General features: G+C 42.9%; 1 protein-coding gene across 1 annotated transcript in view; it reads left to right on the top strand.

Moving 5' to 3' along the window:
* The window catches only part of LRRC16A (leucine rich repeat containing 16A), a gene marked incomplete at its 5' end in the record, with an annotated part of 110,808 nt that extends 83,562 nt beyond the window's left edge, over positions 1-27,246 (top strand). Inside the window, 8 exons of the mRNA XM_008947093.1 lie at positions 2,745-2,811; positions 3,133-3,329; positions 7,375-7,481; positions 9,855-10,287; positions 15,908-15,986; positions 18,763-18,996; positions 21,722-21,856; positions 26,198-27,246. Of these exons, the coding sequence (XP_008945341.1) occupies positions 2,745-2,811; positions 3,133-3,329; positions 7,375-7,481; positions 9,855-10,287; positions 15,908-15,986; positions 18,763-18,996; positions 21,722-21,856; positions 26,198-26,334 (1,389 nt within the window). The remainder of the gene's footprint in view (positions 1-2,744; positions 2,812-3,132; positions 3,330-7,374; positions 7,482-9,854; positions 10,288-15,907; positions 15,987-18,762; positions 18,997-21,721; positions 21,857-26,197) is intronic.
* Positions 27,247-27,388: the final 142 nt, after the last annotated feature.

Raw genomic sequence — 27,388 nt, 5'->3', positions numbered from 1 at the left:
CTTTCCCTAGGAGTTTGGATATCTCCTCTGGTATGACATGTGCCCTGCTGCTGTAGCATACTGCATGGTGGCTCAGATATTAAGCTGAGATTAAGTCTAATATTTTGTAAAAAGAGCACACTGGCCTATTTAAATTAATGCTTTGACCCATTTTACTCTGTGTGTGATCTAGAAAGTTCACTTGGCAAGAAGCCTTTCATCTGTGCACTTCCCAAACAGGCTAGAAAACAGAAGGTTTTCGAATGCAAGTGTGTGTGTAGCTGTTACTTGTGCTGTTAAAGCAAATGGGAGGCATCTCTATCCCTCTGCCTTTATCCCCAGCAACTGAGCTGCTGATGGATCATGCCAAGCTGACAGTAAGTTATAGCAGTGATCCAGGGACTGGCTTATGGTCATCAGCACAAGCTCTGCAGGGTCATCTGGGGACATTTCCTTGTCTGGGAAGCAAGATGAAATCATGCTGTTCCTGGCTGTCAAGGGTGTCTTGGCAGGTTAAGTCCCTGCACAGGAACCTCAGAACTTGCCCCGTGCTGTTTTGCATTGGTGCCCTGGGTTGACAGAGCTCTCAGCTTGACTGTGTTCATCCAGGAGCACTCTGAACACTGGCCATGGCTGTGAAGTTACTGAGCAATCAGAGGTGTCCCATCAGCCGTGGGGCTTGATTTTCTTTCTGATCTTTAGTGCATGGGCTGCTGCTTTATCTACAAGCTATAATTTCCAGTCGCATCACCAAAAAAAGTGGCAAGCAGACCAAAATGCATGAAAATGTACATTAACAAGAGAAATGGGCTGTGGCTGGAAATAAAACTCGGGGACTGCTGACAGTGGCTCCTGGTTGCTGCCCCTCAAGTGCTGAGCTGCTTCAGCTCCTCCTTACATGAGCTGAGGATGGCTTTGGTTGTTCAGGTTTGGGTGATGGACCAGCAGCTGTTGAGGTGTGCAGTTTAGAGGCTGCCCAGCTGTCTACTCATTGCATAATCCACTGCAATTGTGGCTGAAAAAGTTCAGCATCTCTCCAGCTACTTGCTGTCTAATCTGTTGCATTTAATTTATTGGTAGCTCTGAAAGTAAGTTCTGACCTTTTGATGCAGTAACTCTTCCCCTGCTCATTAGTTTCAGGGGAAGCCTGCTCAGGTGGCAAGCTATTTCCCAGCTGCTCTTGAAACTATTTTATCATTTACTGATGCTTGTCAAATGTGGAAGTGGAAACCTGCAATAGTTGAAGGTAGCCTTTTTCCCCCAGTGATGTGCATGGCAATAAAACCAGAGCTCTGTTGCCCAGACAGTGCTATCACTGCCCACTGTGTAGTCTGCAAGTCCTTTTCTGATCTTGAGAAGATGAGTAAAAACTTGCCTGTTCCAAAAAATCTGTCATAACCCTGAGCATGTGAACAGTGGCATAATAATCCTCCTGATTTATTTTATATGGGAACATGAATTCAGTACATGTAAGTTGATGCACTGACCTTTCCATACATAAAAACTAGCAAGTGTTTACTTCAAACAATTCATGTTCTGTCTGAAATGTCAATGCCAACTGTATCTTTTCTGGCTCATATAAAATGGATACTACAAAACTTGATTAATGATTCTGTTAATGAGTTGTGAGCTATAACAGCTTCCTGAGTGACACTCCAGATTTGAAGCCATTAGGCTTCCATGCTAGCAAGTAAATTGGAAGTAATGGATGTCACTGAAGCTGGCATGAACCATTCTACCACAAAAAGAGCCCATATTTGCAGGAGCTGAGTCATTTTTAATAAACTCTTTAGAAAACCTGCAGGTCAGCTTTTTGTTTAAAAACCTTAAAATGCTGAGCTGTGTTAAGAACTTGGTGCTGTGTGCTTTTCCTGTAGCAAAACAACCTTTCTTGCCATGCAAACTCTTGGAAGAGTTCAGGCAAGAAAATAAGGGCAACTTTCTTCCAAAAATAACAAACTCAGGTCTCAAGTCTGGGTGCTTGTGCTCGTAAGGCAACATACTGCTTTTTTTTTTTTTTCTGGGAATGTGAAGATAAGAAGAATAATAGTGCATAACTTTTCAGTAACTACACTGCCAGGGTAACTTTCCACCTATCCTCAGGGTATCTGAAGTCCTCGGCAGTCAGGTGTTTGCTGGAGATATTGCTGACACTGCCATGGTTTCTTGCATTTTGAAGAAGGGCTGTGTGCTCCAAGACTGCATTTTCCTAGGGAAGTTTGGCGAGCTGTGTGGTGCTGTCCAGAGGCATAGATACCTGAATTTTAGTCATTCCCAGTAGCGTGTCACTAACAAATGAACTGAGGAATTGCATTTTGTATCAAAAATAAAAGCCAGAACAAGGGAGAAGAGTCTCTGGTATTGTCATTAACTGTGCAGTACTGGATGCAGTAATTAAGTTTTCAGTGCCTACGGATCTCGAATGCAGAGGTGAGGTTATAATAGTTCACTTGTTTTACAGGTGGGGGTCAATGAGTTAATGCCTGGACAATTAAAATAATCATCCTGTGTACAGCCTAGGATTTTAATGGGAAGAACAAACTACCTCCCAGGTTCTGTTCAAAGTCAGTTGAACAAAAATGTCAACTTAGAACAAGTTCTGAATGTTTCAGAAGGGGAGGAAAAAAAAAACATTCCCTCCTGGTGTTAAACCTGATCTTGACATGATACGTAGAAGAACTGATTTGTTGAATGGAAAGGAAAAGGTGTTCTCTGACATTTCTTCCATCTGCTAAAGTAGTTTTTGTTTTGTTTTATGTTGGTAGATGACTCCTAAATCAAAAAGGAAAAGCATCCACAGTAGAATGCTCCGGCCAGTGTCCAGAGCTTTTGGTAAGTGAGAATTTCTTGAAACCTTTTTGCTTCTTTGCTTGCCTGAGATTCTTCTAGGTAGTTTTTGGCTGAAAAGCACAGGTGACTCTTCTTCCCTTTGGATTGTGTTTGAGGCCCACACCGGTTGCTTTGTTTTGTGACTGTGCTAGTGTAAATATTTTGTAGTAAATTTTTACTCACAATGCTCTGTCTGCTCACAAACTTGTTGGGGCTCAGTTCTCTAAATGTGTTGTTATTTGCCACAAAAAAATAGAAGAATGGCGTTGTCTTTTGTTTTAAATAGCATGTTAAGTCTAATTAGAAAGTTTTGATTTCTCTTAGAGATGGAATTTGATCTAGATAAAGCACTGGAAGAAGTACCTATCCATATAGAAGACCCACCATTTCCTTCCAGCAGGCCAGACAAACGAACTTCTGGATTCATTTCAGAGCTGCCATCAGAAGAAGGAAGAAAACTGGAACACTTTACAAAATTAAGGCCCAAAAGAAATAAAAAGCAGCAGCCTAGCCAAGCAGCAGTGAGTCCACATTAAAATATTGCTGGCAATGTCATCTGTTGATTGCTTTTTGCTGTGAGTCAGGTCTTGCAATGTAATGAGGACAACTGTTGAAATTTAAAAGCCATAAGCAACTACTTAATTTTTCTTCTGGTATTTATGTCTTTCAGTGTGCAATCCTTATTACAAGCCTTTTGTCTTGTTTGACACAGGCTGAAAATAGAATATGTTTTATCCTTTTTTAATTTGCCTTTGTTTTTTCATGGAAGCAATTTCTGAAGTACTTGGAGGTTTCACAGGAAATGCACAAAATATCATGAGACTTTTCAGTTATACTGCAAGTGTTTATTAAGTCTTAATCCTTTTTTTTCTGCCTACATTAAGATGTGGTAACTTGGCATGAATTCCTATTCCTACCAGGTCTCAGGGAAGCTACTCTCTGACACCCAGCTTCCCGCAGCTCCTTAACTAAAGATGGTGTTTGGGCCAGGAAATCTGCATAGTCACAGATCTGCTTTGCATGCTGGAGCCTGCCTTAGAAAAGCAAAACAGAAGAGCACTGTCTGCCTACAAAAGGCATTGGTGTCAACCCAAGTATAAGTGTGTGGAGTTCCCACAGTCCCGTTTCCTTGGCATGCCATAGCCATAAAGATGTATTTCTGTGATGGTATGTCCTCAGGGTATGTCAGGACAGATCTGGAAGAGTTACAGAGCTAGCTTATGGCAACAGAGCACAGCTGATGTGATAAGTAACCCTTATCAAGGGGCAGCCATTGCTTCTCTGCGATATGCTGCCTAGTAACGAGTGTCTGTGGCCTCTTCTGCTGCCTGGGGATTGCAGCAGAGAGGACCCTGGAAAATTCCACTAATACTGAGAAAGATCGTATCAGGGAGTAGAGTTCTTTTCCCACCACTTGGAAATGGAGAAACCTTCAAGCAGAAGGGATATTGAAGCCAACTTCCCAATCCCTTGCACTTGACAGGGAAGGGTAGAGGTAGCAGAGGGACCGACTGGTTTCTGCGTTGTAGTGAAAATCCATCTCTGTTTACTTCCTGCAGTTCCAGTTCTGCAGAGCACATGCTTTCCCAGTTGCTAAACTTGCCTGTCTTCCAAACATGCTCAGCACATCCTGCACCATCTGCACAGGGCTGTGGAAGGAGTGGGGGCAAGGAAGGGCAGGTGCTTTGCTACCAGGCATGGAACTAGGATGTACAATATCTCTTCTCAGCAGAAACAAGGAGCTTACCTCTGGTAGAGAAGTGTTACTTCCCATGATAGTGCAGCCTTGTAGGAATGCTCACCCAAATTGAATTAATTAGGGAGTTAGGGGTTAGTTGCAGAAATTGAAAGGAACATTTTTACTTAAACTCATTTGTCCCTGTCTTGGTTTTATGAACCATTTAATTCCTTACTAGTTTTGACCTCTTAACAAGTCTAAACAAATTTTTGAAAGACTTAAGATGTTTACTTTGATGCTTCTGAAAATAAAATGTCTCAATTTTGAAAGCCAGAGTCATAAGTGGACTGTGGCATTGTTTGCAGAATAGATTTTTTTTCGCTGGTTTTGCCACTTTGAGAGTACAGAAAGCAGTGGTTGGAAAAAGCACCTGAAACATAAAAGACAAAATCTTGACCTTTTCTACTGCTGACAGCAGGTCTCTTGGGTTGTTTGCTGTTTCCATTATTTCCATTTAGTAATTTAAAGGGTCTCAGATGATCATAGCTTTACTTCTCTGGTTTTGCTGGAAAGTTTGTTCTCTGTAACCTGAAAAATTTAAGGAAAAAAAGAAAAATTTTGGAAAAAAAGGGTAAAATGTAAACTTTAACGTGGGGTGGGTGGGCAGACAGAAGCAAGATTTATAGTTTTGTTAGAGGTTTTTACTGAAGTGAGTGTTCAGATAGGACAAAAAAGAGAAAGGGGAAAAAAATAAAACTTCGTCAGCACCCACCCCCAAGTAGCTTTGAAGCAATACAATGAAAGAGTTGTTTATCATTTAGGTTTTTGTGAGGTCTTGAAGTCATGAGTTCTTCAGTCATGTGTGAAGATTTATTTCAGCAAAGAAGTGAACCTCTAATGTATGAGAAAAGATTGTGATTCATCTTGTTTATTTCTGCTTCCAAGCCTGTTTTTTCCTTAATAAAAAAATATTGGAGGCTCCCTTCTAAACTTAGGCTAATTTTTTTTTAAATTGACTAATAAAAAGTTAATGTTTTGTTTTGTTTTTGCAATAGGAGCATAAAACAAAATAAAACAGAACCTACATTAATGTTGATCAATAAAAGGCACAACAATCAACATTTATAACAAGATCTTGTGCCTTGAGGACCCTATTAGGCTGCCAACATTTGTCTACCTCTTTAGTACATTCTTAGGAACTTGCTGCTTTTTCAGGTGCAAACTGTTTTCTTTTTTGAGGCAGATCTTTTAATTTGCTGTAGATCATTTGATTCTTGTATTACTTCCCCTTCAGATGCACTTGCCTTTGATACTTACATGTTTGTTTCTACTGTCTGAAGGGTTCCAGTATCAATATTAAATAGCTTCTGATTTCTGTTGAAGCACATCAGACATTTTTGGTTGACCCATTTTGGTTGCAATATCAGTGTCAACTGTTTTCTAGACTGAGAAGGTAAATATTTACATTGAGACAACCAGCACTGGTGTGACCAACCCAGATGTTAGTATATGCATTGCTGCCCTAGTGTTACATGTTCCAGCTGAGCAGGTTCTCTCCAGAAAACCCCAAAGGCAGTAGAGTTGGAAGTCTGAGAATTCATTGTGCTTCTTAGAACAAACCTGTTTTTTTTTTTACAGAAAATAGCAGCTTGGCAGCAAAGCAATCATTGCCAGGTGGGCTCTTTTCAGATTGGTGTTAGGTTGCTTGCTACAGGAGATGTCAATAAAATATTAACTATCATCTTTGATAACAAAGTAAATGCTAGGCTTCTAACAAGGTTCAGCCATGGAAAGTAAAAAGTTTCACGGACGTATCTAAACATTAGTTCACATGCAATCCACTGTCCTGGCTTAGTGAGGCTGGGCTTGATGTTAACAGCAGCTTTTAAGAGGATTTCTGTTTTCTTTTTAGTGGCATAGAAAGAGTGGGTATTCCAACTGAGAAGAGAAACCGGGATTACTCTGAGTTACTGTGGCAACTAGGAGATTCCTTGATATAAATGTTTCAAATTAAAAATGCTGCTATTTTGTGGCTGACCAGTCATTAGTACTACCAAGAATACAACTGGATTTGGTCTTGTGGAGTCCTTGGTAATCAATGAAAAGGTTTCCATAAGGTGTTTAAATTGAAGGAAGTCTCTCTACTGTTAATAGGGTTCTTCCACATCAAAGCCACATATGGGAGCTACAGCACACAAGAAATTCTCCCAGATGGCTTAAGAGTCACCAGTTAATCTTCACAGGGCTTCTGTGATTGGCAGGTGTTCTAAGTCAGATTGGTTTAGGTGCCTCCAGTCCCCCACATTGAAACCAAAGACAGGGAGCAGGTTTTCTTAGACACTCGGTGAAAGTCTCTGTTCAGTTCCTGAAGTGAACCCCCCGATTCTGTCTTTAGTCTCTGCTTTTGGAAGGGCTGGACTGCATGAATTGTAAAAGGCTCTGATAGCCTCCTGGAGCTCTGTTTCTAAATCTCTACATCCAGAACCCAGAGCAGATGTTTTTCTCTGACTAGGGAAACAACCAGCTGTTGAAAATACTTTGTCTTCAGGTCACCAGCTGATCAGGATTTCATTTGTCCTTCACTGCTCTTTCTTCTTTTCTAACTGACCTAGTGCTCCACTCTCACAACCCCAAGGCATTTGATTCTTGGCCTCATGCACTGCAGTATCAGATGTGTCCCTGGTGTTCTGGGTTACTTTGTGTTTGATGTAATGCATCAGCTGGCCTGACTAAAGGGGGAATTCCACTGATGATTCTGTTGTCTGAGCAGAGGTTTGGATGGCACACACAATTTTTTTTTTTATGATGTCTTAACTTTTAATTATTATCATTGAAACAAATAGGCTTAGATTATTATAAACCAGAGAGAGTTTTTTTTCTTCTGTCAGGTGTCTGCTGGAATGCCTCCAGAAGGGGATCAGAATGGCCTCATGGGAAGAGTGGATGAAGGCGTGGATGAATTTTTCACTAAGAAAGTGACAAAAATGGATTCAAAGTAAGCACTTTTTTTTTTTTTTTTTTAAATTGAACAAAAACAAAATACATCCTGATAGGTGGACAAGTAGCACTTCTAAGTGATATTCGACTTCTGTTCCCAATATCCCAGGTTGCTGTTGTCCAAGTCAGAAAATACCTTAGTAGCTGGGACATTGTGAATTCAGTTATCCTCTGTTAAAAATGACTACTTGGAAATAAATTGTTTTGATATTGAGAGAGGGCTTGAGGGGCATTGTTGACTTGTGTGTGTTTTTATAATTCAGTTGACTTCATTTTACCCTGCACTGGAGCTCATTAGAACTGAGGCAGAGCTGTGTATTGGTTGAGGATCTCCTTTCCAGTGCTAGTAGTACACACAAGTGCCTCAGCCTAGCAGGACTAGCAGGACTGCTGCTGGGCATAGTGTTTTGATAGATGACAGTAGATTTGTGTTGGTTTAGAAAAACTTTAAAGACAGGTTTGACCAATTTATAATATCCCAGATTTAGGCAATACATTGATCTGAAATACATACCCTTCAGCTTTGTATAAGGGCTGTACAGCTTCTCCAGTTGCTTTGTAGCTGGTTGTAGATGTACAGAACTGTGCATCGTGGCTGTTCTGCATTTGTACATGTCCATGCACATACACACAGAGACACACAGACAAATAAATGAGAAGGGGTGATTTCCAGACAGCTTGGAATGACCCCTCTGTGCTGTGTGTGACACCCATTGAAGCAAATGGGAAGTGTTCACTGGGAGATAGCTGTGGCAGGACAAACAAGTGTTTTCAAGTCACTGTGAGTTACAGCTATCTGTAGTGACATGGGAAGCCCTGTTGTATACTATGTGTGGTGATAAAACTACAGTAGCTTTGAAAAATGGATGAGGCAGGTTCAGTTCAGGGTGCTCACAGACTGCTGCATCCCCCTGTGCTTCCCTTGGGTGCCTGCCAGCTGCTCCTTTCAGATGTCCCCATGAACGTGCACTGTCCCTCTATGCCCCTCTCTGGCCATGTTCATTGCTAAGGATCCTTGCTCCATTTGCTGCACCAGTGGCTCTCTCATGTTAGGATGCCCTTATGCAGATGTGTTAGTGCCCAGCTTTCCCTTCAGCTGTGAATATTCTGCTTATAAGATGTCTATAGAGAATCTAACTGGCAAGTGGGTTGTTTTGGGGCTATTTTTTGTTTGTTTTGGTGTTTTTTGAGGATGAGCATCTGCACTACAAAGATGACCTTCCTGTTTTCCTTGCTGAGAGAAGTTGGCTGGGACAACTAGTTCCTAACTCAAGCAGAGCCCTTAAGGGACAAGGTCCCCCAAAGCTGTGTGAATCATGATCCTGGATCAGTTATTCTCCTTTTACTAATGGGCAGATACAAACCAGAGGTAGCACACTCTGGAAACAGAAGAGGGAAACTCTATGTTGTAGTGGGTTGACCCTGGCTGGACACCAGGTGCCCACCAAAGCTGCTCTGTCACTCCCCTCCTCACCTGGTGAGGGGAAAGAGAGTAAAACAAAAGGCTCATGAGTTAAGATAAGGACAAGGAGATGGTTCAGCAATTACCATCATGGGCAAAGCAGACTCAGCTCAGGAAAATTAATGTATTACCAGTCAAATCAGAGTAGGATAATGAGAAATAGAAACTAACTAGAAATGGTGTCTGCAGAGTTATTTCTCTCACATATTAGAACCATAGAATGGTTTGGGTTGGAAGGGACCTTAAAGATCATCTAGTTCCAACCCCCCTGCCATGGGCAGGGACACCTTCCACTAGACCACATTGCTCAAAAATTCATCCAGCCTGGCCTTGAACACTTCCAGGGAGGGGGCATCCACAGCTTCCCTGGGCATCTCATCCCTCTCTCTGCTGCTGTTGTTGCACAGCAGTTTTTTTCCCTTCTTAAATAAGTTATCCCAGAGGCACTACCACCAGTAATAATGGCTTTGGCCTTGGTCGGTAGTGGCTCCATCTTGGAGCTGGCTGGCGTTGGCTCTGTCAGACACAGGGGAGCCTTCTAGCAGCTTCTCACAGAAGCCACCTCTGTAGATCACTGCTGCCAAAACCTTGCCACGCACACCTAGTACATGCATAGAGAGCGTGGACAGAGCTGTCTGGTGTTGGAAGCAGATGAGTGCCCAGTGCGGAGGCAATGGCTGCTTCTCGTCATTGTACCGTGCACAAGGCCAGCGCAGGGATCCTCAAGATAGTATGATCAATGTTAGTTATCTATTCTTGATTTAGAGGAAGCAGACGATGTCTGGGCCTAGGGCAATACATGGGTCATACAAAAGCTTGGTTCTGTCCAGGAGAAGTCATTTGGTACTTTTTAAAATCGAGGGAGAAGTGGAGTAGAGAAGAGTTTAAAATGTTTGTGTCTTTTATCAGGAGACCATCAACTAAAAGTTCAGACAGCAGTGAGCCCACTGAAGCAGGTGACGAGAAGAAGAAAAGGGACTCAAGGAAGAGTGGCTTCCTTAATTTAATCAAATCAAGAGGCTCCAAATCTGAACGTCCCCAGACTGTGATGGTGGCAGAGGAGCCCTCCTCGCCCAAGGTTGCTGCCAAAAGTCCAGCTGTGGACACAAGCAAGAAGGAGGTGAAGCCTGCAGAGCAGAACGGTGGTGCAGAGCGGTCCGAGGAGCTGAAGACTCCAGACTCGCTGGAGGAGGCACAGCCAGACGATGGGCCAAAAGCTGAGAGGGGTGACAGCAAAGGGAGCCCCCAAGGAGGCCGGAGGTATGGCGTGCAGGTGATGGGCAGCGGGCTTCTCGCAGAAATGAAAGCCAAGCAGGAGAAGAGAGCAGCCTCTGCTCAGAAGGTGAAGACAATTTGATTTTCCTTGAGTTGTTGGAAAAATGAGCCGGAGCTAGGTGTCTTCAGGGGAGGTGGGTTGGGTCTGCAGCAGTTGGTGGCTGAGGTTTAACACATCCTTCTTGGTTTCCGCTGGGGATTCTGGTGATCCTGCAAGAGGATTGCTCTCTGCTGTGGTGGCTGAACCGGAATGCCCTGGCCAAGGACTAGGGTGCACACATGGAGCAGGAGATGCACCCTTAAGCCTGCACTTTCTCCCCTCTTGTGGAGGAGGTGACATCAGCTCTTGTGCTTGATGTCAGGTCATCACACTCACAGAAGAGGACACAGAATTGTTTGTATGTGTTGCAGAGTAATTTGAGGGTGACCAGTAAGCAGAGCTCAGATGTTTCCACTCTATTTGATGTGTGGCTTGTTCACATGTAATGGAAGTGTGCTTTCCAAAGGTGAAGCTGGGACAGACCTCCTCCCTTCTGGGCCCCTGCAGACGGGCTCCTCGGGTGTTTGGCAGAGTTAACTGCAGTGGTTGCTGTCGGTACACTTCTCTTTTGGAAGGTGATGAAGAAAGATGGAGACATTTACTGTGTTTTGAGTTATATATTCCATGCAGAGAAGTAAATCCGGCTTCTAAACACTGTTTACAGCTATTCAGCTTATGCTTTTCTTGTGTGCTTTTTAATGTCCTTTTGTACCACACCTAATTATTTTTATGCCTTTGATTTCTATATTTCAAATACTAACACTCAGAGAAAATAAGCATACATTAAAAAATAAATCTCTTCCAAACTACCTGCCCAAATTCTTTTTGCTCTCTTTAATTTTCTCCTCTGTGAAGTGCTGATGCTGGGCAGGAGCCCGGCTCCGCTTTGCAAACACACGGGGTGGAATATCCTTGTGTTGCTCCAAAGCATTTTGTGCCAACCTATTTTGCCTGATGTCCATTTCCCATTGAACCATCCCCATTACCATCCCGGGCATCCTCCCAGCTGCAGTTGGGAGGTCCCGAAATTACTAAAAGATGAACCTTTTTCACTCCTCTTTCCTCTTCCACGTGCAGGGCACTCAGATGCACCGTCATTGCCTGTAACTTCTTGTGGGAGGTGTCAGCTGACAACAGAGCTCATGTGGCAGCTTTGCTGTGCTTCCCTTCCTTTAACTCAGTGCAGAATTGTCTTGCTGTGACAGAGCAAAGCACCCAAAGTTCATTCTTCCCTTTCTTCATAGTCCTCTAGTGCTTGCCATGATGTCTGAGCCATTCCAGCAGAGACTGGAGTCCTGTGATAAGCGGATTCAAATTAACACAGTAGTCTGTGGCTCATTAAAGGGATTCTCAGCATAAAAGTGTTTTTTCTAAAGACATGGCCAATTCCCACCTTTCTCCTTGGTGCCAAATCATGCCCATAAATAGTCTCACTGATTTCTAAACCACCAAGTTTTCAAGTAAAATGCCATATGATTTTAAATGAGGGTGTTATGCTCTGCCTGTACCATAAAATACCAAGTGACTCCAGATTATACAAATTTTTACGACTGCATGAATTATGAATGCTTGATGCTCTTCAAGTTCTTAACACTTGTCATCTAGAGTTAGTCAGATTTGGAGTGATGTGACTGAGGTAGAAAATTATCATGTGTAATTTTTTTTAAGTGGGGAGAGGAAAATTCTCTTCAATTGATGAGCTGTCGTAGCATTGATTGAAAACTTGAATTTCATCTATCAAAAAGAAAAGTTGTTGCCTTTTCCCAGTATTGTTCTTCCACCATTCATTTTTTTACTGATTGGAAAGGTCATGTCTCTTCTTTCAGGTTTAGTTAGCAAGAGAATATTATTGATTTTAATTCTTTTTGTTAGACTTTGTACAAAGTAGATTTTTTTTTTTTTTAAGAGTGACAAGAAAACTGAATTTAGGAATCTATACACAGCAGGGTATGGAGTTATGCATTCTTAATGTTGCCCAGACACACAAAATTGAACTGCTGTTCAAAAGAATTTTTCGGATTCTTCATCATAGATTGCAATATTGAGAAATTTAGGTTTGCACTTTTATTTGTGATATTTATGAAGGTGAAAATCATGCATGATGGTTGAGCTACAGAAGACAGCATCCCACTGCAGTTACATTGTTTAGGATGGGTATGACATCAACTTCTCTGACATCTTCAGTTTTAACAGAATTCCAGTATGGTAGAAAATGGTATTTTCCTTTAAGGTGCAGATGGCTGCTTGTATTCTGAGCTCTATTATGTCAAAACAAAGCCAGAAGGAATTTACTATTTCATTCATACCCTAACACAGCCTTGTTACAGATACAAGTGATGAGCAGGTGCACAGTAGATGGAAAGATGGTAAATGATTTTTTTGTTTTCTTTTGCTTAGTATACAACATGTGAGTTGGCATTAATGGTAGAGTGTTTGCAGATTAGTGTTGCCTCTAGGCGTACATGGAAAGATCTCATAGCTCCATCTAGTGCTTACAGCTTGAATTTTTAAACACCTTGGGCAAGACCTATAAACAGACCAAGATCATCTGTAACCTGGTTATTCACTCTTGATGGCACCCAGCTCTGCAGTATTTCCCAATCTTGCATGAATTCCTGGTCATTATTTATCTACAGGGTAAATTCACCTGCATTTATCTGATATGACTGACAGCTTCTCAGAGTAAATTTTTGCGGCAAGTGTGTAGTGTTGTCTCGGGACCATAAGCAGTTTGTAATGTGTGTACTTTAGGCAGCCAAGCATGCAAACATCCTAATTGCATTTTTAAGTACTGCACTTGTGGCTGTACACGGTCATATTTCCCCAGGAGTCCCGTAACTAGGGAGAGAGGAAGGAGTTAGAGTGAAACTAGTTTTCATATTGTCATGTAGCTCTCAAGACATTTACTGTAGCTAAGTGTTATGCATATATTTTCAATGTTTACATAGGAAGATGAGTATTTTGGTGAAAGTTAATGAAAATTCACGTTCTATGAAGAAATTGTTTATAAATTCAGTTCTCAATTTTTTTTTCCCCCCTCAAGGTAGGAAAAAAAAATCCATGAGGTTGAGAGTGGTGTTCCCTTTAAAAATATATAGCCAAGACAGTCTTACAAAGACATACGTGACTTTAGGAGGTGGAGAGGTGAAGATTTAACCAAAATATCAATGACAGTCAAGAAATGGGAATAAAAATTGAGTTCTCACCCAGTGGTACAAAGCATAATGTTCCTGCTAGCTTTGGAGGGGACTTTGTGTCCCTGTGGGCACCGTAGCTTCTCATCCTGGCCCTACAAGTTGTGCCATTTCTAGAGTGCTTCTAACTAGAAGACTTCATTGTTTGGCTTAAGAGGCTTTCTTTTTACATACAGTTGAAAACCTTAAAAACTTAAAACTACTTAAAACCTGTAGAAATATAATCCTTTAGAGGGGATAGTTGTATCAGCACCGGGGTAGTTTTGCAGTGCAGGGAGTTTAATGGTGACTCCTCCTTACTGCAGTGCACCCCGTGCTTAGTGGGGAGGCTGGCAGGTAGCGTTGCCCTGCCAGGCACTCAGCATCTCCAGCCTTTGTTGTATTGAAGAGGGGCTTGCTTTGGGGAGCTGAGAGATTACATGAGGAAAATGGAGGTATTGGTAAATCTGTAAGGCCAACCACCTGTTTTCCGGATTGCTCCCCAAAATCTGCTTCTCTTAAAATGCTTGTGTTGAATTACCACCACAGGGGAAAGAGACGTGGTCAGCGTGGATATTTAGAGATCATTCCTTTATATTTATGTTAAAAATATTATTCTCATTCTAACTATCAGTTTTTCAATCAGTATGTCTTCCTGCTACTTGTAACCATTCTTTCCTTCCTGCATTTCCTACTGTCCAATTTTTTGTCTGTGCTACACCTACCAGTCTTTCAGATTGTAAGCTCCAAAGGGTGGTTATCACAGAATCATTTTAGTTGGAAGAGACCTTTAAGATCATCAAGTCCAGCCATTAACCCATCACTGCCAGGTCACCACTAAACCATGTCTTTCAGCACCACATCTACACATCTTTAAAATCAGTCCAGGATGGTGACTCCACCACTGCCCTGGGCAGCCTGTTCCAGGGCTTAACAGCCCTTTTGGGGAAAACTTTTTTCCTAATATCCAACCTAAACCTCCCCTGGTTCAGCTTGAGGCTTTTCCCTCTCATCCTGTCACTTTTTACTTGGGAGAACAGACTCACCCCCACTTTTCTCCAGCCTCCTTTCAGGTAATTGCGGAGAGTGAGAAAGTCTGTCCTGAGCCTCCTTTTCTCCAGGCAAAACAACTCCAGTGTTCTCTCAGCCACTCCTCGTAAGACTTGTTCCCCAGACCCTTCACCAGCTTTGTTGCCCTTCTCTGGACACATTCCAGTCCCTCAAAGTCTTTCTTGTAGTGAGGGGCCCAAAACTGAATCCGGGGCTTGAGGTGTGGCCTCACCAGTGCTGAGTACAGGGGATCATGTTTAGCCTGTGCTGCATGGCACACAGTGGAGGTTTCTGAACGCTGTGGGATGGTCAGTTCCCAGCCTGAGTCATGCAGAGTTGGTGTTGGAGCAGTAGTAGTGGTGTCCTGACCATCACAACATGACATGTGTGGGTGTATAACCAAATGTAATGGTCATCAGCGTAAATAATTTGCTGTGTCATTTGCTACACTGTCTTGAAACAGCAAATCAAGATCAATATTGAAGCTTCCTGCAAGAGTCTATTCCTGCTTTTCAAAAATATCTCCACTTTTTTGTCTAGTCTTATACTGTCATACTATATCCTGCACTTATCTCTATGCACTTTTTTTATCCTCCTGTTTATCCCTCTGCTTGAGTTTTGGTAGCCCGTAGGACAGTAAAAGGAGGCTGACTCTTTTACAAGCACATCAGCTACGTATCTAAGTTTCTCCTGGTGAAGACACAGGTTTCAAGCTCACTGAGGGTAGAGCCATGATATGACAAATGTCTTTGCACCTTTTATTTTGAGGCTAAGATGTTAGGAAAGCTATTTTGAAGAACAGAAGTCTTAGCCAGAGTATCAGCACATAAACAAGAATCCCCTTTTCTGTAGGGGTGCTGAGCATCCAGCGGTGCTGGTCAAGGGTAGCTTTAAACACCTTTCAGTAAGTAAGGTCTGTTTGGTTTTAGAAGAATCCTGTAAATATGTGAATGCTGCTACTTCTGTATTTGCAAGTATATGTTATTCTTGTATGTGGAAGCACATAAGACCCTTTCAGCAGTCATATTCAACATCTAGATCGTCAGAAAAAGACTTTTAAACCTAAATAAGAAATTTTTAAATACGAAGCTACCTTTGGAGAAAAGACTGTTTCCAGCTAGCACCTTCAGTTTCAACTTCATACATGAGGAGATGTGTTGTGCAGGAGGCAGGGCACGACTGCAGCTTTGCTAGACCTGTGGCAGCATTAGTTACAAATCAGCTGTTAGATACGAATCAGTTATTTCCTCTTGGACATCCAAGACATGAAAGAGAAACGAGGAGAGAGAATCCCACAATTATTACCATCACTGCTTTCTCTGCCTTATGCCTTCCAAATCGGAGCTCTTTTTCCCTAACAGAACCACTGAGTTGCATTAATTTCAGATATGATATTAATATGAGAGCTTTTCTCACTCTTTCAGAAACTTGGGAATGACACAACTCCCAGAGAGTCTTTTGACACGGCGATGAGCTCGGAACGGCTGGATGGAAGTGGTACAGGTACGGTTTGAGTTTCCTGGTATAAGCTCTTTCTAGAAAATGCAAAACACCTAACCTCACAAAATCTCACTTCCCTTTCCAGATTGTGTGCCTGTAACTGCTTAAGCAAAATATGAGGTTAGGCTACATGAAGAGGCTTAGAAACCAGCTCCCTTTTTGTCCTGTGTTGGACAGCACTTCTTGTGAAGTCAGCTGAGTTGATGGCTCAGCTTTTACTCCTGTGTTCCACACTGCACAGGAAGGAAAGTACTTGGTACATGTGCCTGGGGTGCCTTCAAAAGGATGCTGACTTGGAATGGGATCAGCAAAGCTGAAGCTGAGCCCAGGAGCCAGCAAAAATGTCTGCACACAAGTGAAACTCCTGTATATGCGTCTGATGACCTAAACACAACCAATTTGCAAGGTGTACAGCAGTCTGTGCATCTACCAGCTTGAGTATGCTGGCTTTCAGCTGTTAGAATAGACTTCTCATGGGCAATGGCAGCTGGCTCTTCCTAGGATTTACACAGGCTGACCAAAGCCAAGGCTGTTTGCAAAGCTGTGGAGGCCCACAGACAGGGCACACACACCCAAAACCCCTCTCCACTGTGTACAAAGTGGAGTCTTACAGCACCAGTTCCCTCTGCACCTTGTCCTGCTGTGCCCTCGGCGAGCTGCAGGCCTGGGCCCTGACGTGGCAGTGCCTACAATGCAGCCATGTCAAGGCAAGATGAAATTCTGGTCTCTGCATACTTGTGGGACTAGCCAGTGAAGTGTTCAGAAGGGATCCAGCTCTGGTGGTGTGTGCCAGGCACTTTCACTGGACTGAAAGGAGTGGACTGAACTAGGAAATCCAGGTCTGATTTCTCAGCGGGTGGTTGGTATCCTGCGAGCGTGGCCCATAGTGTTGCCAAAACATACAGGAGCAAAGCTGAAAAAACAGGCTGAATTCAAAATCCAAATGTGGCCCTCTTGGTTGAGCACTTCAGAAATTAATTTTTGAAGTTTTATACCTTTCTGAGGCAAGTTTTAAAGGCCCGCATATTCAGAGCATGTCCAGCTCTGCAAGTCAATGCTTTTGAAGGCTGCTTATCTTTTGAGGAGGACCTTGTGTACTGTATTTGTCTCCAGGTATCATCAAACTGAAGTCAGGAGCAAGATTAGTCTCTGCTTGGGACATCAGAGTAGCTGGGGGTGACTGACCCCAGTTTTTCTCTAGTCCTTGTCTCTGTATATGACACATTTCACCCCCACCTCACTGAACTGTTCATGCCCCTTCCTTTTGGCCTCCAGCTGTCAGTTCTTTCCTTACCACTCTTGCTTGAGAGCTCCCAAGGCTGCTCTTCACTGTTATGACTACAGTTTGTCTTTGTTTTGGTTTAATTTAATTTAATGTACTGAATTCTAATAATTTTAGCAGGCCTGAGGTTAGGAAGGCAAGAAAGAGAGTTAATGGAAAATTGCTGCACGCTGCTGCAGAAAAACTATAGCGTGATGCAGAAGGAGTGTAAGGGGTTTTATTCCTTGCATCCTGTCTGGCAGTTGCCTGCTCTTCTGTATGCACACAGGCAGGTGGAGAAGGTGTCCTGCTGTTCAGCTTGCAGCATGGAAATCTATGGCATGCAAGAGGACACAAACTCCCTGTCACACACTCACACAAATATACATGTGCCACATGACTCCCTATAGTTTGCCAGAGTTTAACTCCAGCTGGGCTGAAAAACAGCTACATAAGCTGGAAAAACATATTGGAGATGGGCTTGCAGCAAACTACATCAACACTCCCCTCCCTCCCACTGCCATTGAAATGTCTGTGCTCAGCACTTCTGAATGGGAATAACAGGTAGGTAGGTCAAGTCAGCCTCTGTGAGCACATACTTGGCTTTGCTGAGTACCAAGCCTACCAGTCTGCATTTCAGTTAGTCTGTAATTCTCTTCTGAGAATAAAGATGTGACAATTGTTGGACGTTGCAAGCTAACCTACAAGTTCTAAGGTGATAATTATACCTGCTCTGTACAAGCCTTCAGCCTTCTGCAGAGTAGGAAAGCAGGGCAGGCAGTTTGTTTACAGCCTAGAGTCCAACCAGCTTTCTACCAAGCTGCACAGCTCCATTGGACTGATTTATTGCTTGGAAGTCAGTGTAGATTTATCTCTAAGTACCCTGGTCTTTGTTTGGGATAAATAATATGTTGATAAACTTGCTAATGTGTGGAAACCATAATCCATATACAGTCTTACTAGATAAATCAAAATATTATATAAAGAATACTTTGATCTCAGCTAAGTTTCAAAATCTCATCTAGAGCTTGCTAAAAGCAACAAATAAAAAGATGTAGCCTGCTGATCACACATTAGGGATTTATTTTCTGGGCCAAGATTTCTCTGTTGATCTTGGATACCCAAGCTTTTGTCTGTAGAGGCACAAAAGAGCCAAAGGCTGCCTTTTCCACTGATCCATTGCTGCTTTCTCAGTGGGTAGGCTGTACCATCTGCTCCCAGAAATACGAAGGAAAGATAAAGTCTGGCCAGGCATCACCCCAAATATAGTAAAAAGGGGGAGATGCCATTACCTCTGAGGCAACTGAATTATGAAGCTTAGAAGTGTAAGAATGAGCAGGTTTAGATGGTTTTCTTGCAGTGATTTTGAATGCAAGATAAGGGTCCTCTTACACACTCACACTGCAGTGCAGCAGTGCTATGTGAGCTAATGATAATAACGTTTTCCACATGATCATATCTGTGCACAAAGCCTTCTGTGTTGCAGGAAACCTTATTCTATGTGTCTATTTATTTTAGTGCCTAAACTCCAGCAGACCCTTCCAGAGAGTCGGTTTGCCTCCAATAAGTGTGACTCCATCTCAGCATCGACAGAAAAAAATTTGAAGGCTGAACCAAAGGCAGAAGCTGGTGCAAAGGCCAGAAGTTGTTCCAACACACCGACCAGCCCCAAGCCCCCACCGCAGTCAGCAAAGCCCAGCCTGGCGGGACGGCCCACGGTGCCGCAGAAACCGCGCTCTGCCTCTCGTGCTGGTGAGGAGCTCCTCTGGGCTTTGGTTAGCCCCAGCTGGCTGGTGTTTGTGTGGGCTGTGGAGGAGACACCCATGGCCACATCCTGAACAGAAGTTAAATGTAGAGGGACAGGTTCTTCAGTCACTTCTGCCTGACTTCCATCCTTCTTTTCCACTTCCCTCTGCCCTAATTCAGATAAACTTATTAAAATGGTTTAGTTTGAGATGCACAATAGCAGAGCCTGAGGAGAAGCAATAGCAGCAGTGGCAGAGCTGTTTTGAGTAGGCCTGACTTCACAGAAGAGGTGAGGATAGAAAGCTACTTCAGCAGCAAAGCCCCGTTGTAGTAGCACTGGCAAAAAGAGCTGTATTTTCTCCAATCACCTGGCTCTAAATGCTGAAGTCCTTGGGGCTTTCTGGCAGGCTGCTCTTAGCCCCTCAAACAAATGTCTGTTGTTCTTAATAATGTGCACAAACCAACCATCTCTCACTTGCTTTTTCCTTATTTTGCCTTTTTTCTTATTGCTTTAGACTGCAAATAGTTGTTACTGTGCTTTATAATCCTGCAAGACTGCCAGTTGAATGGCAATATATTAACTTCTGTCCTGTTCTGACCTTCTTCCTGGGTTTCCAATAGTGGGAAATGTTTCAGCAGATCTCCCATACATTTCTCTGTCTGCTATTTATTAGGCTGATGTCAAAGTACAGCTGCTGCAGTTGAGGGGGATTAAATGCTAGCTCCTGACTCCTGCAGTAGCCATGGCAAATAGAGCTTATTAATTGCTAATGACTGAAAAATGTGAGCACAGCCATCTGTAAGAGCTCACAGACCTCTAGGCTTTTCCCATACTCACTGTGACCGTAGAAAGGTGTCATGTTGACCTAGAAAGATGGAGAATGAGAGGGCAGAGGGATATTACAGCCTCCCTGCCCTTGATGTGTAATAGTCTTTGCACTCCAGTGGGTAGAATGTTGTTCAAATACAAAAATCACCTTCAGCTTTTAGATGGCTTTAAATTTATCTTATTATCTTATCTTTATTAAATTTATCTTATTTACCTTATAGAAATGGTCATAAAAGTGAGAGGTGTCAGGTAAGATGCTCACGAAGATGAATAAAATTGGAAACTGTGGATTATTTAGTGATGCAGTAATCTGTAAAACCTGTAAAACAGGCAGTGTGATACCTCATAATGTTAGGTATCAGAAAGACCTGAGCTATCTGTTTCTGCCAGCTCCCGCTGCATGCAGAGAGAGCGTACTGTGGGTTTAACACAGAGAGTAATTAATATTTACTCAGAATAGGCCAGCTCCTCAGGTGGCAGTCAAAGCAGCACCATCTCTGCTGCAGTCTAACTTCTATCCTAGTACTTGTAGCAGCCTTCTGGCTAATCATGTCCAGGCAATGTGATGAAGCAGCCAAGCAATAATCCTATTTGCCCTCTTGCTCCTGACGTTGTTTCCAGCAGTGTGGCCAAACTGATGGTAGCAAATTTTGGTAAGTAATGTGAGGGCAAAGGAACATAGCTCTGATACCCACGAATTATCAAAGCCTGAAAGTGGTTCCTCAATAAAGCACGTAACAGCTTTAGGTGGGAAATACACAGCTGTGTTTGCCAAGCACTGGGCTCATCCATATGTTGATACCGAGCTTCCCAAAGCAACTGGCCTCACAGGCACATCAAAAGCATGGAGAAGGTCCAAGAAGTGGTGTATCTGTTCAGATCAAGTTGCATTTGGAAGGTCATCGCTTTCCTGCGCTGAAATTAAAGAGATTGACTCCTTTGTGGTGTCTCCTCAGCAGTGACATAAACTCCTGTTAATTTCCAGCGTGCAGCTGAATGAACTCAATATGCCCTGCAAGTGATGCTCTGAGTCCCTTTTTCCTCCTGTCAGTACTAATGTGTCCTTCCAGTTCCTCTGTTGCATACATATGCCACTGTTTACTCCTTGGGAAGCAAACATACAAGCAGTTTAAGTAATCCATAGTAGCTGCACTTCCCTCCTGTCCCTACAAAGACTGTCTAGTTTAAGGCTGGAAGATCTTCCTGTAGGACTGTAGAGATGAGAGTCAACTTGCCATACATAATGCATATCCAGCCTTTTAGAGAAACAAGGTATCCAGATGGCTTACACTATGGATTTGAATTTAAGTTTCCTATTTCCTCACAGTCTAGAGGACAAAGTGTTTTTTCCATTTAGAAAATCTTTGCAGATGCTATCATGTTATGTACTGGCAATTTGTTCCTAGAAATAGAGAGTCCTGTAGGTTAATTATGAAATTTGTTTCTCTGGTTCATTTTTATGCCTTATAACTGTGAAACAGGACATCTAAATTGATCAGTTCATTATGTTTCTGGACAATAAAAATATAAACAGAACACATATTTCCATAAATCCATCCAAAAGAATTTTCATCTGTGCTTTACAATTTGCATACTAAACGTCTTGCCGGAAATTCAGTTGTTCTCATCAGATTTCTGTTTGTGCTACAGTGGCAGCACACGTTAAAAATGCTGAAATTAAGATCTTTGCTTTGGCTATTGAAATTCTTTCACCTGGACTGAAGGCCATCACATGTTCTCTTGATTTAACATGAATTCCTGAATCCTTAGTTTTTTTGAGACAGGTTCTAGCTGCTTCTAGTTTGCGTGTTGTGTTGAGTTTTGGCCTGCTATACCAGCACCACTTCTGTGAGCTACAGCAGAAATGTAACTTCTCACTCTTTTGTTCATGTTACTCCACAGAGGATGCTCCAGAGTCTCCCTCTGGCCCCAGTTCCCCAAAAGTTGCCCTGCTTCCACCTGTGCTGAAGAAAGTTCCTTCTGATAAAGAAAAGGATGGTCAGAGCAGCCCCTCAGTCAGGTCATTTTCTCAAGAAGGTAGGAGTGTTGGCATAACTTGTTCCAGTGTGCCTGTCTTCTGCTTGAATTTGATGTGTCATTGTCCCCTGATTTATTTTCACCTGGAAGGGAAGAGGGTTATTCATTTGGAGGAAAAAAGAGCACATGAAATGTATCTGGCCACCTGCTCCTCATCTCCTCCACCCATGGGTTAGTGTTCTCTATTCCTGTGATCAAACCAGGTGTAAGATGAATCCCTTGGTATTAATAATGTAGCTGGACAATTAAGGGACTCTAGTGTTGTGTATGTTCTGGTTTACTTTGGTCTGCATGGAGGTGATGATTGGTGTTGGTCACACACAGCAGTGTGAACTGCAGCTCTCTGGTTCAGCACATTTCCAGTGGAGCAGCCATGGCTTTGTTCCTTGCAGCCAGCCTGTTGCTCTGTTCTTCTTCTCCTCCTTTCTGTGTGGTCACTGCATGTGACTGAGTTCTCCTCCTCAGGCAATGAGTCTCTGCGTGCCCAGGCAGGGCTTGGTACCTTTTGCACGAAACAGGAGGCTGCTGCTTTGTCTACTACATTGCAACAAATGTTATCAATAATAGTTTGGGATGGCTAAAATTGGGTTTCCAGATCCTTACAGAGCTGCTGTGCTTTGCATAAAATTGTTTGGGAGAGAGTAAATTCTGTTTCTTTTTTTTTTCTTTTTTTTTTAATTCTTTTTGAGGTTTTTATTTGTTACTGTTCTCCTTCCTCATTCTTTCCTCTGTCCTTGCTTTCTGCCACCTTTCAGGCTAACATGCTCAATGTATTTCTGCAACTGGTAAATCACTGCAAATCTGCCTGAGTTAGTAAACAAAATTATATTTCCTCCAAAAGAAAGCTGCAAATTAGATGATACTTGATTATAAAATTGCTTTATGTTAATCAGTTTAACTGTACTTTGTGGGACAGCCTCAAAATACACCTCTTTACACAGCATACCTGCAAGATCAGGCTGTAGTTACCAACATGTGCAATTCTCTGGACTAAATTTAAGCAAACATCTGGCATATTGATTACTACTCTTTGAACAATTGATTAAACAGATGGATAAGTGAAATTATTTATCTTACTTTCCATATGTGGGCCTACAGAACAGCTCAGGGGTATAAATGAATCCTTTTCCCTGCTAGAGCAAACAGGAGATTGTCAAAAAAGAGATACAGCTCATGACTGTGCCAAGCCATCTGGCAGCGTGAAAACCACTCCGGGGCACTATTCTCCCAGTGCAGAAGAGGAAGGTAACGTGCTTGGGCAGAGGAAGGCACAGCCAACTTCTGGTTAGAAGGTTTCGTTTTTCATGGAGACTGGCACTAGCAATCGTTAAGAAACAATAATAGCAAAGAAGCCACAGGAGGGTGTTGGTTTCTTATTGGACTATGAGGAAGGTAAAAACCTCCCAGTATACTAATCACCCTTCTGTCCCACGAGAACTACATGGCATCAAAAAATTTCCAGTTAAGATGTGCGTGCATTTTTTCTTCATGGCAGTACCAGGGACCAGTTCCATACAGCACCTGGAGCCTCTCTGCAGAAGAGGACTCCACAACCTGTGCGGAGTGCCAGTACACTGCAGGTGGACTGGCCACCACCTTGTCTGCCCACCTACTTTTCCTTTTCAAGATGCATTTCAAAATACATTTCAGCCTGAATATTGTTAGTGCCAGTTTCAGTACATCACTCACAAATCCATTTGAGAACCGGGTAAATCAGATTATTTTGACATAGTACTTTGATTTTCAGCTGCATAAATACACAAAAAAAAAAACACCAAGAGAACCCAAACGCAGCACTGTGCTGCATGGTTGAGCCATGCTTCCTGAAGAGCAGCTTTGACGTATAGTGAGCTCGTTCAGTTGTAAAAATGTTCAGTTGATCTATCTGTCTTTAAAATATAAAAGCTCCTGTTCTCAAATGGTACGTGTTTACATGCTTTTCTTTACCTCTTAACTGGTTTATTTAAACAATAATTTAACATTATGGGTTTTTTTTTTCTGAAGCACTTTAATGAGTTTTTTTTTAACATCTTGTAGAATTACATTTACTGAGAGTTTTTCTGTTTATAAGACATCGTGCATCCCTTTTGTAACATCCTCGCCCAAAAATGTATGAACTGATTTCCCTTTCATATTGTAGAATCAAACTTTTAGCCCACCCAAGCTTGGAATCTCTCCTTCCCCATCATAATCAAGAGAGTGTATTTTAGCTCATTCCAAGATAGCTCTCTGATAAAGTAAGTTTCAAAAGCCAGGCTGCTGCCTCAGACCTGTGGAGGTCACCTGTGCCTGGTTTCCTGCAGGCAAGGGTAAGCTCCTGTGGTACAAACCTGCTTGCAGGATGTGGACTTAAATGCCTGATGTATTTTTCAGGTCTTTTGGGGGCAAACTACCTGTCTTGATTTATCAGGCCATAACTAAAATGACTGCTGACTGGGTTTTGTTTGAAGAGTGAACGGAGACCAAACAAAGGCCATGTAATATATAGGAGGTGAAGGCATCAAGAACGACTTAAAATTTTACAGGCATCCATTTCTTTGAAAAGCCATGGTGTTTGGGAAGGTGGAAATACCTAAACTTACTTTTGTTTTTTTACAGAATTTAAGTATCTTAATCCTCTCCATTTCCACTAAATAGATTTAGAAGCCTTTCTCAAAATCCTTTCCTCTTCTTTCCCAACTTGCAAAGCCAGGATAAGAATGCAGCGAGCATGTAGCTGCTGGCTCTCATTTCCTCCCATATTTTGGCTAGCACAAATAAGGAAAAGGGTATTTTGGACTCAGGAGAGCTGTTTGGGTAGCAAATGTGCCCTGTGTGTGGAGGTGGGTCTCCGCATGACGGGCGTTGGATGTGTCTGTTCTGCTTTCACCACAGCAGAGATCCAGGACTGGACAATATCTGTGCCAAGCAGAAATGGGCCAGAGTTTTCTGTCCCCTGTTTTACAGCCTGTTGGCCCACACCAGCACTGCCAGGGGGGTCGTGCTGCCTCCCAGAGATACATGGAGCATCCCCACGGATGCTGCTCCAGCATCATCAGCTCCCTTGGGATTCCTCTCTGCATTTCCCATGTTCCTGGCAGACCCTAAACCAGCCTGGCACCATTTGGGACAGCCACGGAGCTGCACTGTCACCTTGTGGCAGTGAGGCTGTGGGTGAACAGTACTCAGGGAAGGAGGGTTATGCTTCTTGGCCACCATGGCTGCTGGTGCCCTGTTGAGGAGGTGGGCACAGATGTGAGCAGGCACAGGATCAGTGCAAACCAAAGCCAGATGTCCTTATCTGAAATGGTGGAGCAAAGAAAGTCTCATCAGTGTAACATTTAATTTTGGGAGAGTGCAGTGAGATGACTTGCAGTAAAGTCACATTTAAGGACCACTGTGTGTTTAAAGGCTTATTTTAATTGGAAGTATGAGATTTCTAAAGCTATCAGTCCTTGTGTAACATCCCCCCCTTCAATGTGCATAGTAACTCTCTTGTTACTGTACCAGTTGTAGACCACCAGATCAGATGAGAAATCTTAACAAGGTTTTACAAACTTCTTTCCAGTTTATTTTGAAGCTTATAGTTCAGGGAAAGCCCTGATCTTATTGAGACTTTCGGACTGCCAGGGGACCTAAATGGGTACTGTCTGCACTTAGATCATGGGAATGGGGTATGTGCTCCTGCTTTCCCCACTGCTGAGCACAGCAGGGTGCAGAGCCCATGGTCTCAGCTGGAAGAGATGCAGACTGGGGCTCAGAGCCATGGGTGTCCCTCCCTCAGGGAACAGGGAGTGCGTCGATACCTGGCAGTGCAGGTGGGGCAGGGGGCAGCAGTTCAGGGAACCTGGATGCCAAGGTGATTGTCTGTCCTGATTGAGGCTGCTGACTCAAAAGGGAAAATGTAGCTGTGTCTTGCTGGAGAACCAGGCCTGCCTGGGGCACGTGCTGCTGGTCTGAGGGGTGCCCAGTGAGGATACCCACCTCAGCAGTCAGGAGTGCATCACCTGAGGTCCAGCCCAGGGGAGACAACAGTGCTGGTCTAGTTTTGAAGTGATCTGTTGAGAAGGTCTCCAGGCGATTTCTTTTGTGTCTCCCTGTGTCACAGTGAAGAACTGAGTTTCATGTTTCCAGCTTACTTGCTTGCCAACCAACAATGGAATAAAGTTTGCTCAGACTCTCTCTCTTCTCTCTCACCTTTTCCTGGGTTGAAGAGTTAATGGACCTGTGCTGCTCCCAGTGGTGTGAATGAATTCAGTGGGAGCAGGAGCATGTCCTGTGTGCATGAGCAATTGTTTTTTAATTATTTTTCTTCCTCTCTCCTCTATGATCATTAGTAAGACCTATTTCTGCTTTATACAGCTGCGAAAAGAAGCCCTGGGCAGCAGACTCATGAGTTCCAGGAGCTGAAGCAGAGGTCCTTAAGCAAAGATGGCCATCAGGGAAGCAAGTCCAGTGACTCTGGCGAAGAAGCAGATAAAGATTTTATTTTTGTTTAGCAGTCAGTACAAGTGCTTCGTAGCGCAAGAGCTTTTTATAACAATCAGGGTGCAGCAATCGACAGCCCTTCTAAGCCAGCTGCTCTCTCACCACAGGTACATTTCCATGCAGAAAACCTGATCTTCCAATCATGATTTACCATACACTCACTTGGCATCGACTCAGCCCTTAATTTCTGTTCCCTACAATGCAGACGTTCCTTTCCACACCTTTGCTAAAGCCAGCGGTCCTCTCATGTATTCTACTTGAATTTCTCTGAAGCAGCTACAAATTGTGCCCTGCGGTAGGGCATCTAGAGAGCAAAGCAAATTAACTGGACGTTGTCTTACACTAATACACTGTACAGCAGGTAATGTGTTGTACTGCTGAATGTAAATGTGTCAATCTGCACGTGACTTACCTATAAATATATTCTTGCGGTATGCAATTGCACATTGTAATTATATTAAAAGAGCACACTAATAAAATAATTTGTAAAGATTATATATATTAAATGCTTGGGTATGGTTTTTACATTCTCCCATAGGGAGCTTCTTTCTTCCTGTTCTCGTACTGTACATAAAGCTCCAAGGCTTACGTTTGTGTGCCGCCAGAAAGCACAACGGGGAAGGACTGGGTGACGTATAACCATGGTATGCTTCCACATCCATCCGTTAATGTATATAGCTCAGCGATTGGAAGGAGGGCAAGTGAAATTTTACTAATATTGGTGTTTTCTAGAGGCCTTCCTCAGTTCTGTGTAGCTTCCTTTCAATGTGTAATTCTACGAGAAAAATAGTTTGACATCTGTAAAAACATTTCAGCTTTTGAGGGAGGGGGTGAGAATTTCACAGCTACCCACTTACAGGTTGAAGGGATTTTATTCATATGTATATTTGTAACAATAAAAAAATGATTTTACAACTGAAATACTAGTCTTCGTTTTTACAGCACTGTTTGTGATCTGGTGCTCTCTGCTCTTTGAATCTCAGGCAGCAGTGTGTCAGGTAGACAAAGTGTGCAGGTAAGACAAAATCCCTGTAAACTTTTTCTGCTTCTAGTAAAATACCTCTT

This window comes from Merops nubicus, unplaced genomic scaffold (genome assembly GCF_000691845.1).
Source record: "Merops nubicus isolate BGI_N331 unplaced genomic scaffold, ASM69184v1 scaffold2459, whole genome shotgun sequence".
NCBI lineage: Eukaryota > Metazoa > Chordata > Aves > Coraciiformes > Meropidae > Merops > Merops nubicus.
This window is presented reverse-complemented; position numbering and strand designations above follow the sequence as displayed.